The sequence below is a fragment of the Leptinotarsa decemlineata genome, unplaced genomic scaffold, assembly GCF_025532065.1.
Source record: "Leptinotarsa decemlineata unplaced genomic scaffold, Ldec_3_MD MMD2_tig00026299_RagTag_RagTag, whole genome shotgun sequence".
NCBI classification, from domain to species: Eukaryota; Metazoa; Arthropoda; class Insecta; order Coleoptera; family Chrysomelidae; genus Leptinotarsa; species Leptinotarsa decemlineata.
The window spans coordinates 8,058,733-8,080,631 of NW_027412676.1; the positions used below are offsets into that span (position 1 = coordinate 8,058,733).

Below are 21,899 nucleotides of genomic sequence, written 5' to 3' on the forward strand. Positions count from 1 at the left end.
AAAAATTGCTCCTAAGATACTATAGAGAAGCCAGAAATAAAAATCAAAGTGCAACCCTCCTGAAGAATAAAGTCATCATAGATAGTGTCAGCTACACATATCAGGACTTGGTAAACATTGACCCTGCTTTAGGGCATGAAACAGAATCTGCTATTCCAAGTAAATCAAATAAAGAAAGAGATCCTCTGAGTCCTACTGGAAAAAATCCCAAGAAAATTACAAGAAGTTATATGAAAGACACTAGTGGTGATACCTCTTCTTATAAATAATCTTTTATGTTGAATATCTCCCATTCTGTAGAAATTAGGTATATGTATGTGATATTTTGTTTTATGAGTTAATACCATATTTATCCTGTCATCTACTTGTTTTGCATTTGTAATATAATAACCCTATTGGAATTTGAACAATAAATGATTCATCTATTAATGAATGTCTTCAATTAATGAACGATTTATCTGTCATAATATGTAGAGAAATATTCTTGTTTCGCATCCATTTTGTTCCAATGTGTGTTGAACATTATTCTCTGGTACAGAACAATCTCTTGTTCGTGTTCAGTATTCAATTGAAAAGTTGGGAAATGAGCAATTTCATTATGTTATGGTGGTAAATCTTCCACCAAAGCGGCACCTAGTGAAAGAAAAAACAGCAACTCTAAGAACGCAACAATAACCGTAGAAATAAGGTTTCCAAATAAAACCACAAATTGAGACATTTTTGACTTCAGGGTGTTCAGAATGGAAGATCCGAAAATTGATAATTTTTCAGGTCTTAACGCCGATCAAGTTTTTTTTTTCAAGACCATTCAACTATTCCTATTGGTGTAATATTCCTAGCAGAAACATTGTTTTTCTGATAGTTATTTGTAAAAGTTCATGTTGCTTACTGCGGAGTTATCAAATCTAGTTGATTATTGGGAATGAAACATAGTACGTCACTGACGTCAAAGGTCACTATTTCAGAAGGTCTTCTGCTTCTTTGCTAGCAGAATTGCTGATATTGAGAAGTACGGAGGATAGAAGTGTACAACAGTAGCTGAGGGTTACATCGATCAATCTATTTCTTATAAAAAGCCTATTGCTGAAAAAATTACCCCAACACTAGCTTCAGTGTTACAGCATCGTCCTGTTCATTTCAAGAATTAAATGTTAATGCCCATGAAATTATCAACTCAGCTAGTTCATATATATTACAAGGCTCTTCAACATCACAAGCTATTAATATCAGCAGTTGTTCTAATTATACTTTTCCTATTAATGTTCATAAATAATAATAATGTAATTAATGTATATACTACATTAATAACAGAATTTAATTGTATCTATATCTATATCTATTGTTCATAATACAACTTTCTTGATACTTGAATAATTATGTTTTGTTTATTGTTTTGTCGAAAAAAATCGTGTTAAAAATCACTTTTAAGACTAGTGTTAAAAAAAATTTTACACGCTACTTTGTAAACATCATCTTTTAATACTCTTTACAACCATTAAAATGTCACTTTTAATTACAGTTGTACAAAAAAATACTTCCGAAACAACTACTTCCATTATTACACGAAAATCACTTTTTCATATTCAATTTATACTCCAAATATTCGTTATGTCACAATATGACGAATGAAAGTGTCCCACAATTTTTGAAATAAAATAGAAAAGTAGCAACCAAAAACCTGTTTTTTCAATTATATTCATTTATATTGTTTAAACAATATAAATATTCATCTCATTATCTTTAAGGTATTTATAGTTTCAACTTTCTTTATTTTTCAGATCGTGGAAGGGTATATACCCAAAAAACCGTAAAAAAAATTACAGCCACAAAAAATGTCTTTTGGAGAATATAAATATTCAAGACGTACCCTGAAATGTTTCTGATTTCAGAATATAAAAACAACCGTTTCTTGTCCTTGAGGATGGAGAAGTTTTTAAAAAAAAATTGAGCTTCCATAACTCAACTGATAGTTCTGAGCATGTCTACTGTGTGAGTCAACAAGAATCCCTCGGTTCATTGCTAACAGGGAAAACAATTTTTCGAAAAACCTATTTTGCAGACAATATTTTTTCAATTCACCACCCGCATGTCTACGGCATTTAAGTGGATTTTCAGAAATAGTTAGTCAACATCATTATGACAATTTATGAAATCTCAACTTTCGAAAACAATATATAGGTTGTTCGGTAAAACCGGTCAAGTTTCATTCATTTTCAAGCAGACATAATTCAACTTTTTCAAATGAAACACCCTGTATGTTTTCATTTATTTCAAATGTTTCATCATTTCACTACATTTTTATCAGAGGTATACTAAACGAAAAACAGATATTTTACAAATTATATCCAGTTTTATACGTTTCATACGTCTTACGTTCACTTAATCAAATTTGTTTTTCGAATATTCTAACTAATCGCTAGTACATTAGCATTTTTCATACCATCTAGTGATAGTTATCAGCAGTTTCAACGGTAAGAAATCCGTAAAAAACCTAAGGAATATTTATACTGCTTTCTTCTTCAAAAACCCAGTTATCCACGACTGCCATCAACAAATGAATCTCGGAATTTGTCAGTAACGCCATGTGTTGAAGTTTCTTTCGCGTGTAGATTGAATCATTTTCATTATAAATTATGCATTGGAAGATATGGTGCAAATAGTTTTTCTGGAATAACTTGACAATGCCGCAATGGAAATTCGAAAACAAAAATTTCTTCGAAAGCTAACTGAAAAAATATGGAATCGAATGAAGTATTCATATCCTGGGAGTTCTATTTGAAAAAATTAACTTTGGTTGTCCACGCTCGGCTGAATCACCCAGTATGCGAGAAAATAATTTTGAAAGATAGTATTTATCGATATGACTGCAAAAAAAAATTGAGCAGTTCGAAAAATTGTTTCCTCTGAGATCAATGGACCGAGGCTTGTTGACTCTTCCTGTACAATTCATCACATCAATACACAACCTTTCGATACGTTCGGTATATATTTTTTCTTGAAACGGAACTGAGTAACTCCCTAACCCACCCACAAAATGGCAACAATCCAATCATTTTCAAGGCTGCGGAGAGAGTGTAATCGCGCTTCGAAACGAAAATTAATCTCACCTGTCAATGTGCGTGAAAACTGAAATGGGTCGAATGGAGCTCATGAGTTCTGCTGATGGGGGTTAATATCCTTGATACGGAGCATTATGTTTGAGTAAATGGTTTATGTTCCCCGTTTCCAACAGGAGACGAAGGGAACGTCAAATAACGCACAGTGGTTCATTTCATAAATCTGCTGAACGTTCATGAAGAGACGGTATGTCCATACGAATCAAGTTATTTTATTCGTCATTAGGTGATCACAACCTCATACCAATATATTCAAGTCATCAACAAGATACTGGGTGAATTTCAGTACTTCGGATTTCCATTGTCTAAAATTATATAAAATGATTTGAAATACCTGAAAGAACCAATAAACAAAAATTAATAAAAGAATAAAGTGTCGTTGAGATATGTTGATGACACCTTCATAATACGGAACCATAGGAATACTGAACTAGACGCCAATGGGGGAGGAAGTCCACAACGAATTGTCATTCTTAGATGTGTTGGTGAAAAGGACCGACACTAAGTGGGAAACATCTGTATACCAAAAACCCACTCATACGGGACAGTATCTGAACCACGAATCCAACCACCATCAATCGACTAAAAGAGGAATCATCAAGACTCTATTAGATAGTGCTTTCGGGCTCTGTAATACGAAGGAAGATCTCGAGAAGGAACTAGACATCATCAAAAATGATCTTCAACGCAATGGCTACTCCAAACCGATGGTGGAACAGACTTTGGTTGAAACTAGCAGGAGCCTCGCAAGGAAGAGAAGCCGACACAACCAGTGCTTGCACTTCTCTACATCAGGGGATTATCGGAAAGGATAAGAAGAATTGGGGTCAAGTTCAACATCAAAACCTTCTTCAGATCCGAAAACAATATCCGTAGCAGCCTCACGAAAACCAGGCCACCAAACCCGGACTGTGATTCTAAGAATTGCATTTATGGGATACCCTGTGAGTGTGGAAAATCATATATCGGTGAAATTAAGAGGCAATTGAAAGTTCGCATTGCCGAGCATACACACAGCGAGAGGAAACCAGCAAATCAGGAATAGCAGAGCATGTTTAGACCCATCAACATAACATCGAGTGGTACCAAGCTGAGATCATACACAGGGAGGAACATTGGTTTAGGTGGAAATTCAAAGAAGACGCATGCATGTTGTCCAACAATGTATTCAGCCAAGTTAGTGTAGAGATACGCAACATAAGGAAATCCATAATCAAGCGAAAAATGACCAACTCCCACCAAATGGTCATCCCCCGCTAAACCGGTGAAGCGGAAAGAGGAAAGCGGAGGTAAGTGAAAGTACTCGAATGACCCATAAATAGTCATCTCTTAGAGGAATTAGTCCAGTCATCACCCGAAGACGACTGTGGATACTAACAATCGAAACGTCGTGAAGTAACTTGGCTTGGAGTCTCTTAATTTTTTATTTTTGTTTAATTGTTCTATTTTCGCTCGTATTTTATTTCACTGTTATTTCACTTCAGGGTTTTTTTTCGCTTAATATAATAGTTATTCTCAGCTATTCTTTTCTTATTTTTATTTTTTATCGGTTCTTTCATGGATTTCAAATCATTTTATTTCATATTAAACAATGGAAGTCTGAACTAATGAAATTCATCATGAAACATTGTCAATCTCCTCCAAACACGGATACAGGGTGGTGATCAAAATTCAAATATGATTCAAAATTCACTTGGAAACCGTCCACTCAAAATAAATATACTCATTGAGAAACTTTGAGGTTTTGACGTGAGCCGAAGACGAATGTTGTGAATGAATCGAGAAAGTAATGGCCATTTCTTGTGAGTAGAATTATATACTTTTTCTGTGACATATCAGGACCTTTTTAAAATTAGATTCATTTGCATAAATTGAACATTAAATTGACGAGAAAGTTATACATGTATAAAATTTTTTTGTAGGTTCGACAAATGTCATACCATCACATAAATGTCATGTTTCAATGGGTATGATGATTTCATAATTTTTGACTCTGAAGAAAGAGTTATTGATTGATATAATGTTCATTATTATTATGTTTTCGATGTAGTTCCAGTAAGTTACTGTATATACTGCTGAGATTATCAATGTCAGTTTTCTTATTCATACAATCAGAAGACTTGTTAATTTCAACCATTTCAAGAAAAAGGCGTTTGGAATTTTTTTTCTGTATGTAAAACTTTGATATTGGAGTAATTTGGTTTATGTCTTGTTTCTATAGAGTGTTGTGCTAATGCACATGATTTCTTATTAAGCTTTATACCAAAAAAAATATTGAAATAATTGGTTTCATTTTCAACTCAAGTTATTTCTCTTTCGAAGGTAAACACTATAAACAAATTCTTGGTACACCAATGGGAGCTACTATTTCTCCTACGTAATGGACGATCTTTTTGAAAACATACTTCCTAAATTGAGTTTTGAAATTCCTTTTTTAAAGAAATATGTTGACGATGTCATCCGTGCAATACCTTATGACAAATCTAATGAAATTCTTGATGTTGTCAATAGATATGATAAAAAGTTACAATTCACTATCGAAATAGAAAATAATCAGACCCTTCCTTTTCTAGATACAAGAGTTATCCGTAAAACTGATAATTCGTTGATTACAGATTGGTATGTCAAACCTACTAATTCAGGAATACTCTGTTTGAAAAACAGAATAGAAAAATTATTACACCTTTCCCTCAAGCAAAAAAATCTCAAACTTCTTAGAGGCATATTAATCGGAAATTCTTTTCTCAGAAAACTTATTAATAAAATGATTTTCAATACTGGCAGTAACACAATTTCCGATGTAATTAACAGAAATGTATGTAATGATAGTTCACCTATCAATATTTCTTATAAATCTATACCTAACTTTGGAAATTTATTTTCAAATATCATAAAACTTTTTCATAATGAACAAAATATCAAAATATGCCAAAAAATATTAAAACTATAAAGAATTTGAATACCAAATTGAAAGATAAAACGGATACTACGAAAAAGTTAAATGTGATTTATAACATTCCTTGTAACAATTGTAACTTGAATTATATTGGAACAACATCTAGAATTCTTAATTATAGAGTAACTTCACATAAAGGTGATATAAAGCTTAATAAGAAATCATGTGCATTAGCACAACACTCTATAGAAACAGGACATAAACCAAATTACTCCAATATCAAAGTTTTACATACAGAAAAAAATATTTCCAAACTCCTTTTTCTTGAAATAGTTGAAATTAATGAGTCTTCTGATTGTATGAATGAGAAAACTGACATTGATAATCTCAGCAGTATATATAGTAACTTACTGGAACTACATCAAAAACATAATAATAATGAAAATTTATCAATCAAAAACTCCTTCTTCAGAGTCAAAAATTATGAAATCATCATACCCATTGAAAAATGACATTTATGTGAAGTAATGACATTTGTCGAACCCACAAAAAAAAATCATATACATGTACAACTTTCTCGTCAATTTAATGTTCAATTTATTGTTTTTCGCTCATTTTTACTGTAAGTATGATTTGTAATATTATTAAATGGCGAAAATATTCACAACTCATTGAATTATAGGCACTGAAGAAGCTTCACATTAGAAGCGAAAGCTTGGCAAAGTAAAGTAGAGTTTGATTTTTGATTTTTTGACTGAGAGACCCTGTTAATCTATTTTACTGTATATATATATATATATATATATATATATATATATATATATATATATATATATATATATATATTTATACGACGAAAATCCAATATTTATTCTTGAAAAATATCATTCAAAACAATTCTCCAACAAATAGGTATTTAGTTGAAGGGGATTGAAAAAACATTGGTTTTTTGAAGGCGTTATAAATAGATATTCCTCTGAATTATACTGTCAACAGACACATCGCACCCATCAATAAGCGGGGTTATTCGTGATATTCTTCAGTTTACTTCGAGAGCGCGTTGAATAAACAGCTATACAACATGGAAGCTAGTTGTTCGGGAATCGTGAAGCGTCCGAAATTGTCACCATTAAATATAAATGGAAAAACAATTGTTATGAATGTATATAATTCTTTAAGAATACAATATCCGCCCGAAATAAAAATTAAGGAGGAAGCAGTGCAAATATGCGCGAGTATGACCGGTGTCAATAGATCGACAATTTTTAGAATTCTCAAGGAACTCAAGGAAAACAACAACTTTTTCCGAAAGTATCCACTGGTAGAAAGTGTTTGGTTATCGATGAAGAAGTAAAGAATTCTATTAGGAGAACAGTACACTCTTTTTACCTAAAAAACTAAATACCTACATTAAATGAAGATTTGTCAGTTTTTTGTGAAGACAGGTTTTTTCCTGATATAAGAAGAACTCGATTATGGAAGATATTACATGAGTAGAATTTCACTTCTGGAAAGAAAGGTAGAAAGAGCACGTAAATAGAAAAATCAGAGATTGTAGAATGGAGAAGAAACTATTTAAAACAAATAAAGAAAGCCAGAGCACTAGGTGAATCTATTTTTCATTTCAATGAAACATGGGTCAAATAGGGTCATACCGTTTCGAAGGTTTGACAAGATCAGAACATCAAAAGTGGAAGACAAGCCTTTATGATAGGTTGGTCCACTGGTTTGAAAATTCCAGTTGGAAAAGGTCGTCATCTTATCATCACTCACATAGGCAGCAGTGAAGGATTCGTGAAAGATGGATTGATGGTGTTTGAATCGAAGAAAAATGGGGATTATCATCAAGAAATGGATGCCACAGTATTCGAAGAATGGTTAAAAAACATACTTGTAAAACTTCCGCAGGGATCCGTTATAGTAATGGATAACGCAAGTTACCACAGTAAACGAGTCGAGAAGCTGCCGATGTCGTGTTGGAAGAAAGCAGATATTACTGAGTGGTAACAAATGAAAGCTATTCCCTTTGAATCGACCATGTTAAAAGCGGAGCTCCTCAACTTAGCTAAACGTCATAAGTCAAAATTCGTCAGGTATATCACCGATGAGATGGCGAAGACTAAAGAAATGTCGATTCTTCGGTTGCCGCCGGATTGAATCCAATAGAGTTGGGTTGAGCTCAAGTTAAAAGATTCATCGCAAGGAATAATAATACCTTCAAGCTGTGTGAAGTAAAGAAATGCCTTTACAGTGCTCTGGAAACAGTCGACCAAAAAGCTTGGGAAAAATGTATCCATAAAACAATCAGAATCGAAGCAGAGATGTGGGATCTGAATGGTCGCATAGACTCATTATCAGAAAAAATTATTCCAGTAGTCATCAATTCTAGTTAAACTGATTCATCCAGTGAAGAATCACTCAACGAATCCCTGTAGACTTTATTCAGATTAAAATTATCGCAATGTCTTATTCGAAGTAAGTATTCCTATTAAATCCATGAAATTGTTTCTGAATCAACTATAAAATCCAATAAGGAATATGAATCCTCATTTCCGAACCAACAAAAATATACAAAGTGTATCTCTCAGTGCAGTCACACTTTTCTACTTCCTGAAAATGTCAAAGTCGAAGCCGAAACGTCGAACAACGCAAAATTTTCAACGCGGTTCAACTCGAAATCAGATGTTCAAATTTCTAACCTCGGAAATCTATTCTATTTGTATACTTATCTGTTGATGTTTCGAATACTTTATCCATCTTCATTATCATACCGACGATCAATTTGATATTATCAGTGTCAATGATAATAATAATATCAAATTTATTTACATCAGATGATACATATTTCTTTCAATATGCAATTTTTTTTAAATTCGAGTTTATGACAAATTTGATTTTTTTACAAAAAGCTAATTCATCAAATGCAGTAACTTTTTGCTCTTTCTACATTTGTATTCATTTGTAAATTTAATATTCTAATTATTTTATAGATCTGTTCTAAATAATAAAAAACTCAGTTTTTTTATCGACCTTTTTTTGGGTAATTGTTACCTTCCACAATCTGAAAAAATATAAAAATCATAATGGAGTGTACTTAGAAGGGCAAACTTTTTAGTTTACCCCGATAAGTTACTGCGTAAAAATCAAAGTATTTTTCACAAAGAAAAATCTTCTATTTATCAGTAACTTGTCGTATTTAACAATTTTTCCTATCAAAAAAATTATTAAGAAATATCTTTTACGTTTCGGAGGCCAAAATCTGCCTCCGTCTTCAGAAATGGATAAAAATTCGAATATATACGCAGTTATTCCTTTTTTGAGAGCTTATTTCTTTACTTCTTCGACGATATAATATATTTCAAAACTTCTTTGACATCTGTCGAAGAAGTAAAGAAATAAGCTCTCAAAAAAGGAATAACTGCGTATATATTCGAATTTTTTATCCATTTCTGAAGACGGAGGCAGATTTTGGCCTCCGAAACGTAAAAGATAAGTATTATTTCTTAATAATTTTTTTGATAGGCAAAATTGTTAAATACGACAAGTTACTGATAAATAGAAGATTTTTCTTTGTGAAAAATACTTTGATTTTTACGCAGTAACTTATCGGGGTAAACTAAGAAGTTTGCCCTTCTACACTTGTATAAACTTCTCCATTATAATTTTTATATTTTTTCAGATTGTGGAAGGTAACAATTACCCAAAAAAAGTCGATAAAAAAACTGATTTTTTTCCTCCACAAAAAATGACTTTCGTTGAATAATAAAAAACTATTTCAAATATAAATTGTCCTTCCCAAAATAAAATATTTAAACAAAATTAGTTTTCACCATATTTTAATCATCTTCTCATTATACAGAATATATTAATGTAAAATTTATATTAATACCCCCAGTCCGACGCCTATTAATATTATCTTAAACGTAATATCAGAAAAACATCGAGCGGTTCTTTTGGCGGTATTTTCGCATTCTTTGTCGGTGTTTTCGTGTTATTTGTCGCATATCCCTATTTTAATGGCTCGTTAGCGGCGTCCTCAAGGGATATAGAGGGGTAATAGTCATGTCTCAATGATTTTGTGGGTGAATTGCAGTTCTATTTGCTTAAGACGACTATGTTGCTTTCTTGAAAGTCTTTTGCTGTCAGACAATACTGAACGAACTATATATAAATATCACTGAGATGACAATCATATAATACATAACTGATTAACCCTTTCTGTGTTCATCCTATCACAACGTAATTGTTCAGAACTATTTTGGTATATCAGCAGACATTTCATGAAAACCATCATATCTGTTCAAAAAATATTATCCTGGTAAGTTATTGACTCTCAATGATATAAAGCGGCTTGAAACTTTCACATTTTCACTGGTTCAGAAAAATTAATAGCACAGTATCTTTGACACTTTTTGTAGTAAAAGAGGTACACTTTTCTATGTTAAAGTTCAAAAAATAGGAGACAGTAGGCGGATTAGTAAAAAATTTCATCGTTGAATTTTCAACAGTATGCGGAACATGAGACTGGATCATTCCCGATTTGAGGGTTGAATAAATAATGACGATATAAAATCTACTTAACGTGAAATAGTGTTTATTAGTTGTGAAGACAACTATTTGTCTAGTAGAAAAGAATCGAAACTGTGTGAACTTTTCATTAAACAACATGTAAAAAACAATCATCAACGTCGAAGCTGTTCTTGAGAACTTCCAAAGATTGCCTATTTCATGTATTCATTGACGCTACTGGAAGCAATATTCCTCTACACTATCCACCAGCATAGTGCTGCCAATATGTTTACACTGGTAATTATCCTCTCAAAACAACCCTATACTGCCTACTGGAGGTCCTAACCCTCGCCGCAGGAATGATTATGGCACGTTCAGGATTAGACTCAGATAACAAACGCTTCAGGAGCACGGATATTCGGCTACTATTCGAAAAAACTGACAAGATTGAAGTTTCAGGATTAGTTTCCAATTCGTGACATATGATTCACAGAAGAACGCTGTTATAAATCATACAGTATAAGCAATGAAGCGATATTGGCGGCAAGGGCATACCGAGAGGAATACAATACAAACTATTCGTTCAAAAATGTCCTCATAGGATGAAACTGCAGTAATGTTAGTTGCAAATACAAGTCGTATAAAAACATTGGACGTTTTATTTTTCATTTTTCATACGGATTTATGTATAAAAGTATGAACAGGCCTGAGGAAGCCATCGCATAGTGAAACACATGCTGAAGGTTAATGTACGATTTTCACTGAAAGGGTTTTAATATAGATTTTCATCAAGTATCGGCCAGTTCCATTCAATTAAGGATAATTAATTGATGATGCATTGATAATGAATTCATTGAAAGAAGCAGAAAATGATTTTTTTGCCCTCGAATCAACTACAAATGTTAGTGAACAACAACTAGTCATATGCTAGCATAAACGACTGATCTGAATGTGTCGGTTCATGAAGTTAATTTTCAAACGAAATTAATAAATGTTCGTAAAGACCGTCCTATTGTGTAGACATGGAAGTGACAGGTAATTACAACAATGGATCACACCAGCAGAGTTTCAATTAGGGATAACATACAATGGAACACTAAACCAATATACCAATATATTGGTATATTGGTATAATATTCAGAAAAATAGTAATTATATCTCAATTCAACACACCATATACCGATGAAATGAAACTGGAAAATACTCCCGATGAATGAAATTTTTGAGTTGAGAAATGTCTATGAAATTTCTAAAATACGGGATGCATTGAAAACTGAGATATATAATATGACATATTTTTTTATTTGAAAATTTGATAAAGTAACTAGAATTACAAATTTCTTTTTTTGTTAGGGAATGATTGAATTTACAAGGTGATTTTACTGCTGTTATTTGTTATAATTCATTATCAACTCTCTCAGATGTTTTAAGAAATCTGTTTAAAATCTATACTTCTATACATCTCTCAGATGTATAGATGCATTTACTGAATCTAGTGTTATACCGTTTAATCTACTATAATCTAAAATTCACGAGTTATTAAGATTTGTGACCAACTTCATTGTACAAGTATCATTTGTACCTGGATGTCTTGTCAAAAAACTAAAAGACACTTTCATTGAAATATTCAGTATTCCCAAGATAATATTTTTTCGATCATTGAAATAAAAACTGAAAGTCAAATTAAAGAAGTATTGGAAACATCGAAATGAGCTAAACGCATCGATCCACAAGGCAAAATCTGTTACTTAGAATTAGACGATACTGTTAACGTTTTGGCATATTTTTATGCATATCCAAAAGCTTCCATCCGCAGTGCAGAAAAAGATTTGAAAAATCACGAAATGCATCCGCATAAATTTTAAATTTACTAAAGTTCATCAAAGCATAAGACTTTTATTGTAGAGTGCAGTTACGCGATTCCGTTTTAATACATATACAGAAAGATCGGAACTTTTTGTCAAAAGTTGCGACGAATCAAAATTTGCGAGGGATTGCATTTTTGATAGGAGGAATAAACATTTTTGGACTGATCATAATCCTCATGTAACAAAAGGAATGGGTTTTCAGGAATACTTTTACCTGAATGTTTTCTGTATTTTGAAGATTAATAAAATTAGCTTTTATTGTTACGGAGACTCACAAATGCAGAAATCTCACACCACTTGACTTTTTATGGGGTGTTTCAGAAAAAAGGATGTCAAGTACTCCAGTGTCTACCAAAGAAGAACTGTGACGGCGAATAATACGGTGGATTGAAGATCTGGACCCCCATGAAATTGAAAAAGCAAGTCGCGTACAAAAAACATTTCAAAATGTACAGAGTGTAATTGACACCATTTCCAGGTTTCATTGTGAAAATGTGATATTTTGTTTATAATTTTGTTATTTTTAATCATCCTAAATCTGTTATTTATGTACTTCCACATGTTATACGCCAGAAAATCCTACTTTTTACCTAGAAAGAGAGTTATCGTTCATCCCGCATTCCAGAATATGTCCTATGGCGAAGAAGAAAAATGCATGGCTAACATGGATTGAAGGGAAGTTATCATAAGGCCTTCAAGTAAAGCCTTTGACCATTTGGCGATAAAGTGGTACATGGTCTTCACTAGGACATCGATGTCAAAGAAGAGGGCAGGGCTAATCTATTCACGTTGAGCAAATCGCTGATGGTTGGCAGCAAGGAATTCGTAGATCTGGATAAAATAATACTTCTTCTTCTGGTATTACGAAGACTTCGAAGGTGAGCACAAGGATGAAGTTGAGAAGTTCTTGAACGAGAAGAAGAAAAAACTCCACTAACATTCATTATGTCATCAGCGCTGCTAAGAACTTCCCTGGCAAATTTTTGCTCTCTCACCTTCCGCGGAATAAAGTCATTCACAAATATGTTACGCTCACTCCTGAAGAGTTCCGATACAGGCAACAAATATTCGACTCGCTCAATTCTCTGTTCTAATGGTTCAAGGAGCGCGTCAGAGATTCATCTCCTGGTGGATTCAATATGAATACTAAAGCAATTTTTAACGAGTTGCTCAACATCTTTCGAGCCACATGATGCAAACTTTGTCAGCTGTAGCCAACCATTATCCTCACATCCCCGGAGGGGCTTACTGTGCTGCCAATTATATCGATGCGACTTACACTCCAAGCGAGCAGACTCCATGCCGAACCCCTCATACTCAGTAGACACCTCAGTATGGCCATGAATTTCCGTCTCGGGCATTAGTGTAGCCCACTGCCTAGCAGGAATTTTCTTGCATCCTGGCGCAGTGACGCCTTCACAGCGTACGTCCGACTACCAGTAAAATCTATGATGATTTCAGAGTCCAGTGCCTAGTCCGGGATGGCAAAGGTCTTTCAGCAGCATGCAGAGAGGGCAGAGAGGTTCGGAATAATAAATGAAGCCAGTAATAAGCTGATGACGAATTATAAAGATCGTTTATTTTCATTGACTCAATTAGTTTTAGCGAAGGGTTCGTCTTATTTAGGAATGAAATTGTTTATTTACAATATCTGTAACTAACTAGAATCAAGTATGGGAATTAGGACAAAAATGATATGATTGTGTATATGTGAATTGGTGAACCTTTTGGTAAAATATATTCATATACATATTTTTCATATTTTCTCACAGAATTTTAAGTTTCATATACATTAAATATAACTTTTTCATCCAAAATTGCGATTGTGATTTTCGATAACCTCTGAACAAAATGTTAAAATTATTATTGAAAAAAATGTTGCTCTTATGACAATACTAAAAATTCGAATTTCTGTTGAAAATAGCTTAAATTTCATAAGCGTTACTTGTTAAGTAAATAAGTAATGAAATGTTTCTAAACATGTTTGAACCAATCACATATAACCTGATACATAACTCACAGCTTCAATCACAAATGAGGCACATTCTTTACTTGACAGTTGCAGTTGTGTTTGAATTAGTTTCATTCATAAGTAATCCTTGAGAATTTACTCATTTTAGAATTATTCACAAATCTCATGCCTCTGATTACTCAGAAAGTAAGAATGTGTTCCCCACCAGAAATTTGTAATGTGGCGATATCTTATAACAGAACGGGAGTAGTTAGAAACTCAAATAACTTTGTATCACACTACTTGTTAAGAAGTTGCCTGAAGCAGATGGGTTTACTCCGGGTTTGCAAACCAATGCTCGTGGGTTCAACTCACACCGGTGGTAGTTTTTCAATTTTTTCAACCAGTAAGTAAATAGTAGTAAATCTTTTTTTTAGCTTTCTTTTTGTTGACATTACCTCTTATCGGGGATAAACTTCACAAATGAATGAACAAAAGTAATAGTTAAAGTATAGTATTCTATTCGTGAGAAACGGTCATTACTCGCTCGAATAATTGACGATGATAGCTGAAGGCGACAAACTAAATTCTCACGAGTAACGGTCACATTTTTCACACGTTAAATAACATATAACATACTATTATCTCATAGGATTGCCTTGCAAGAATCTTCCCACGAACATAAATGATGTAATGTAAACACCAAAATAAAGTAAACACCAGAATAATGGGGACTTAGGGCCTCACCAAAAAGTCACCTAAGCTGGCAAAAATGTAATATCACAGATATTCTTCGCGTGTGTAAATTCGGAAGTTCAAAGAAACGTAAACGAGTAGGTATTTCATGCAGTTTATTGAATTCCAATGCAGCGACTCTCAATAGCTGCCACATAAAGAAAACGTAGCTTGAAATTCTTTTTTCTCCGCCAGAGAAACCTCTTTGTACTTGGTCGGGGGAAAAAGTTCAAATAAAGCCGGGACATCTCTACAAGAAAACATTCGCAGCCAATTTTTCTAGAAAATACATGTGCGGTATGAGCTGAAGTCGAACCAGGAAATTGAATGATTTACTATGCACGTGCATATCGGTCGTAGGAGGAATTGAAAGTATCTTTTTCTTTATTGAATGAGGGCGGTTACAATACGAGACGAGATTCGCGCAGATTGAATAGGGAGAAAAGCACGTGTAATTGAATTTATATCCCGAAACGCAGTTTTTATCTTTTTATTCCTTTCATTCGGAAATGACAGCAGTGCTTTAGTTAACATGCAGAATATTTCTGTATATACTAGGAAGATAAAAACGAGTCTTTTTGTTTTTTGTAGATATACCTAGTTGCTATATTAGAAAATCTTTGATGTGCTCTGAATACGGCTCCTGATCAAAATGACACAAATAGGTCATATTTTGTAAACAACGAAGGGCGTTGGATTATATCCGACAGGTGTCAGTGCAGGATTCTTCACTGAAGTTATTCCTGAATATGCTGTTGGCGATACAACTGCCGCAATAGATTTTCAATTATTGGAACACACTTGCAGATCGGTTTCGGACTGTTTGGCCACTCGTCAGTGCAAGGGAGTGTATATCATCAACTTAAAGTCGATGATTTCCGATAATTGAAAATCGAATTCCGTCAGAGTATCATTCCTCGAACTAAGCTGAAGATTACAACAAACAACAGGTTTGTCGTCGCCCCATCTGCCTGTAAACGAGGTAACCAACTGCATATCCGCAATTTGCCCAATTCCTCGTATAAGGAAAGAAATCTTTCACTTATAGTCAGTGGGCATACTTGAAGACTGGCTATAAATCAAATCATCTAAGAGAACAATTCGTTCAGGCCAATCTCAACACCCTACCCAGTAGGTTAATGGACTGACACATATCAGAAAACAACTACTCCCCTGGCTAATACCACGAAGGGCGTTGGATTATATCCGACAGGTGTCAGTGCAGTATTCTTCACAGAAGTTATTCCTGCATATGCTGGTGGCGATACAACTGCCGCAATAGATTTCCAATTATTATTGGAACACAATTGCATATCGGTTTCGGGCTGTTTGGCCACTCGTCAGTGCAAGGTCGGTCGATAGCCAGGCGGTTCGACTTGGGTGCTTTGTTCACTCACTCGAATTGACTGCCGTGTTGGTCGGTGGTTCAAGCCCCAGTCTGAACGATCGATTTTCACTTGCTATCGTACAACCCTTGTTAGGAATCACACGTTAAAAGGTAAGACATCGTTAATCCTTAGCTCGCAGAAGTTTTGACTTCTGAGGGTTATCGTTCGTAGGGGTGCGACAGCTGGTTAACGGAAAAACAGATTTTAAACAGATTTTTAAACAGATCAATATAAAGTCGATGATTTCCGATAATTGAAAATTGAATTCCTTCAGAATATCATTTCTCGAACCAGGCCGAAGCGGACAACAAACGACCGGTTTGTCATCGCCCCATCTGCCTCTAAAGGAAGTAACTAACCGCATATTCGAAATTTGTCCAACTCCTCATATAAGGAAAGAAAACTTTTCACTTTAATCAGTGGGCATAGTTGAAGCCCGAAACCGGTATGCAAGTGTGTTCCAATCATTGAAAATCTATGTAGTTGTAGGGAGTAGTTGTTTTCTGATAGGTGTCAGTCCATTAACCTACAGAGTAGGGAGTTGAGACTGGCCTGAATGAATTGTTCCTTTAGGTGATTTGATTTATAGCCAGTCTTCAAGTATGCCCACTGACTATATGTGAAAAATTCATATTTTGAGGAAACGTCATCATCGATTTGGGAGGACGATGTTTTCGGGAGGGCATCTAATGAATGAAGTCTTTCAATGAGCGAAATATATAAATTTTCTGGAAAATAAATTTCAGTCTGAAATCCACGCGTGAGTGGATTTCACCAGCCAGTGAGAAGATAAGGAAAAAACAACAGAGGAAAATAAGTGAGTCATCATCAGGTGGATTATCATTTTCGCAATCATCAATTGAATATTTATCATATTTTCTCACTCTCTTCAATGCTGCAGGAATCTTATTACTCTGATATGTGTAAAATTGGCCGGTACTTGAAGAAGATCCATAAAATATTCAAGAAACACCTCATTGTGGGATTTTCACTAAAAGTTTTACAAAAACTCAACACGTGTTTCGCGATACAATAGTTTCTTCAGGTGTGCAGGTGTTTCTTGAATACTTATTACTTTATAAGGAAATGAATATTTCGAAATAAATTAAGAAATATCAATCTCTCCCAACTACCTACACAGTAGAGTGTGGTAAACGTGGTCGAAAAATAACTACTTCCCCGGTCAATACCACGCTGGATATTGAATTATATCCGACATACATTTATGCAATAATCCTCACAGAGGAATCCTCCTCTCGCAAATGTTTCTCGTTCATCCAGCAGCATTCAATATCCAGCGTGGTATTAGCCGGGGAAGCAGTTGTTTTCCGATAGACGTTCACCACACCCTACTGTGTAGGTAGTTGAGGAAGATTATTATTTCGAAATTTATTTCGGAATATTTATTTATGTATGTATCTCTCTTCGTTAGTTTCCACTTTTGATTTCTTATTACTTTAGTTTTTTCAACATTGATACTTTTGAGAATATTCCACTTTTCTTTTACAGATCAAATATTTAAAATATGTCTTTTCTGCTTTTCAAAGATGAAGATGTGAAATTCCGCAATTGCTTATAATAATTCCGGTGTGATAATAATCTAGATTCTTTAAACCTCTTCAAAGCCTTATTACTGAGCTTTTGTTATCATTTTATGTTATCTGTGACCCAGGGTTGCTTTTTATAGGTATTTTGAACGTATGTTTCACTAGGAGCATGTTTATTTATTAAGTCTATGCTTGTTTTGTTGAAGATTTAATGAAAATGCTCACTTTCAAGGAACTTAACTTTCTCCGTCTATTTCAAAAGATCAGTACATAAGTGTTTTACAATATTTATATCAATATTTCCCAAATTTTCCACTTTAAGATTTGAATATGAATGGTTAATCAGTGAAAAGTGAGATTGTTCTGAAATATCCTGTCATAGATTCAAAGATATTGTGATGGACACGAAGTCATCAAGAGTGTTGGATTGAATATTAAAATAATCTATATAGAAGTCTTCGAAGAATATTATCATAATTCTAATTGACGTTGTACACAGTATCCTCGAAACTATTGTAGAAATCTTCAAAGCCGCCTTTTGGTGTTATGTAACATAAAACGATGTCATTTCTCTTTTTTAAACTCTATTTCCGGCCATTAGTGTTGTAGAAAGTGCTCAATTCTCAGAAGTAATTATTTTGGAGTTGATACCTTTCTCAACACGTTTATAGGTTCGATCATTCCTGATAATGTCATAGCCAGGAAAATACACTATATCATTCGTAATCCCTGGATTCAACCAAGTTTCCTATATAGCAAAGATTTAAAATATTTTCAACTTCATTCGATTTGGCAGCTAAGGGCAAATATGTTTATGACCTTCAGAAATCAGCATGTTTTTTAATTAGAAATACTATTTACAGATCAGAATACCTATATTTTGAATACAATAGAATATAATTTTATTTTTCGGTCTTAACGTTTCGCTGGCGCGAAACGCTAGCTTTCTCAGACGTTTATACATCAATCAATGTTTAACACGCTTAAGACCCGTGACGGTTGGTCACTGTCGAGTGATATCGGGTCTCAGCTTATCCTGGAATGCCATATCTATCAGGTACACGTAGCAAATTTCATTGGTGGCTAATATCTGAAGTATCAGTTCGTTGGCCGGGAACGGCGATGATCTTATATCTTATATATAAACTATTCAAGAATTGAGCTGAATACTTTATTACATCCTGGCACACTCTAATCAAACCAAGACAAGCGAATCAGTCAGTTGAACAAATTAAAACAAATATTGACCAATATGAACGAAGCGTAGCCCTAGAAGGTCTATTCGAACCTTCAGGCAAAGAGCCTGCAGTCTGCGACCAAAAACCTGGAAACCTAAAAGATCAATTCATTCAGGCCAGTCTCAACTCACCTACACAGTAGGTTTATGGGCTGACACCTATCAAAAAACAACTACACCCCTGGCTAATACTACGAAAGGCGTTGGATTATATCCGACATGTGTCAGTATAGGGTTCCTCACAAAAGTAATTTTTGCCTATGCTGCTGGCGATACAACTGCTGGAATCGATTTTCAATTATTTGAACACACTTGCAGACCGGTTTCGGTTTATTTGACCACTCATCAGTGCCACTCATCCATCATCAACATGAAGTTGATGATTTCCCATGCTTGAAAATCGAATTCCTGAAATAGGAATGTAGTCTTTCACGGCTGGCATCAATGTTTGTGTTGGTTTTTGAGTTTTGCCGTGACTTTCTTTGGTTACAATCTCCAAACGTTTCAATTGTAACTGAGGCGTGGTGGAAGTACTCTTCTTGACGTATCGACTGAAAACAACCAAAACACAATTGAATTCCTTTCAGAGTATCATTCCTCGAACTCGGCTGAAGCGAACAAAACAAACAACATATTTGTTATCGCCCCATCTGCTCGTGAAATAGGTGACCAACCGCATATCCTAATCTCCCAAATACTCGTATGAGGAAAAAAACTTCTCATGTAAGGAGGCATACTTGAAAACTGATTGTAAATCAAATTATCTAAAATAACAATTCGTTCAGATCAGTTTGTTTGTCGTTAACTTCAGCCAACTTCGAGGAATGATACTCTGAAAGGAATTCTATTTTTACTTGTGGGAAATCATCGACTTCATGTTGATGTTGGACACCAAGTATGTTCCAATTATTGAAAGTCGATTCCGGCAGTTTTATGGCCAACAGCATATGCAGGAATAACTTCAGTGAAGATTCCTGCACTGACATCAGTCGAATATAATCTAACGCCCTTTGTGGTATTAGCCAGGGGAGTAGTTGTTTTCTAATAGATGTCAGTCCATTAACTTACAGTGTAGGTGAGTTGAAACTGACCTGAACGAATTGTTCTTTTAGATAATATGTTCTACAAATATATCATTTCACATCCATGAAAATTTTAGCAGCATATGCCCATTCGAAGCTATAGTATCAAATAAATTCATTGATGTTGCCGTTACTACGTGGTAGGAGATTGTCATGAAAATAGAAATTATACTTTCTATGTTTTTACCACTTTTATTTGTAACTATCGTTACTGCAGTTTCGTCCTATATGGACATTTTCAAACTAATACAATAATATTATCAGTCCATAGTCCCGATAGGACAAAACTGCAGTAGGTAACGATAGTTACAAATAAAAGTGGTAAAAAACATAGAAAGTTCATCATTTTTCATATAGTTACAATATATTTCAGAAACGTCAAATCAAAAAATTCTGTACAACGATAAATGACAAATTCACCTTTCAAAATAAATGTGAACTTCTAGGATAGATGAATATCTGAATGTAAGCATTTACATTCATCCCAGCTGTTGAAGTTGTTCACAGACCAACAACTGATTAGAGGTTGAAAAGATTTTGAAACTTTCATAAAACATTTCATTGTGAGGTATCCACTTGACAGTTTACAAAACCGATGGACGTGTTTCGCTATACAATAGCATCTCTATAGGCTTCACAGTACACCTGTAGTGTTAACTGTAAAGTGAAAAGTTCACATTAAAGTGTTTTTGGAATACGTTATAATGAATTTTCATCAAGTATTGGTCAGTTCTATCATATTTTTGTTTGATTCAGTTACTTATCTGAAACGTTTTACAATAACAATCAATTATTCCATCTCCTGAAAGAATTTTTGTGATTCAAGTCGTTATCAAAATACAATGTTGACTATCATCGAGAATCTTCAATAGTAGATACAAAATGTGAAATTACACAAAACAAGAAGAACATTTTAAAAATATCAATTGAAATGAGAATAAATGCTTTATCTGAAAAAACTATACCAAAATCACTTTTATTTTTGAATTCACATTTTCCATTACTAATTATTATTGGAGAAGTAAAAGACCTGCATGATCAAATATCAGGTTTATTCCGATGTTGAAACTCATGTAATGATAATAATAAATATATATGTTTCCATCAACGCGGTTTAGTTTCATCCATCACCATAAAATGAATAAAATTCAACTCACCACCATGTCTGTTCGCAGATTTCAATTAATCCAGCATAGCGTCTGGGTTTCAGTAGGGCCTCATCTGATCCTTTGTCCAGGGTTCATCTCAGTGATCCTTAACGGTCTCTTGACGTGGCTCCTTCCCATTGTCCTATTCATACAATTGAGCACAGTCATTTCAGAATATATAGGTGAATCAATCAAAAGAATTGAATCTATTGTGAGAACTATAAGCAAGGCTTTTCGGTTATAATTATTTCTTGAATCATTCAGTTAAAAGCTAAAAAGTATGATATTACGTTAAAAAAAGTCAAATACAAAATACTAGATTTAATTTCAACTGTTTGCCTAAAATGGAGAGCAGAGGAAGAAAGACAAGACAGAATACGAATTTTCTTTGTTGAACAATGTAGAAGCTTGGCATTGCAATA

The 21,899-nt window shown here is 34.0% G+C and overlaps 1 protein-coding gene across 3 annotated transcripts in view; it reads right to left on the bottom strand.

Moving 5' to 3' along the window:
* The window catches only part of LOC111507735 (multiple PDZ domain protein), a 463,358-nt gene extending 441,749 nt beyond the window's left edge, over window positions 1–21,609 (bottom strand). Inside the window, exon 1 of one of the 3 annotated variants that reach the window (XM_074180506.1) lies at window positions 21,487–21,609. In XM_074180506.1, coding sequence (XP_074036607.1) covers window positions 21,487–21,492 — 6 coding nt within the window. In that variant the 5' untranslated portion in view covers window positions 21,493–21,609. The remainder of the gene's footprint in view (window positions 1–21,486) is intronic. The other 2 variants (XM_074180505.1, XM_074180503.1) reach the window with 2 other exon arrangements.
* Window positions 21,610–21,899: the final 290 nt, after the last annotated feature.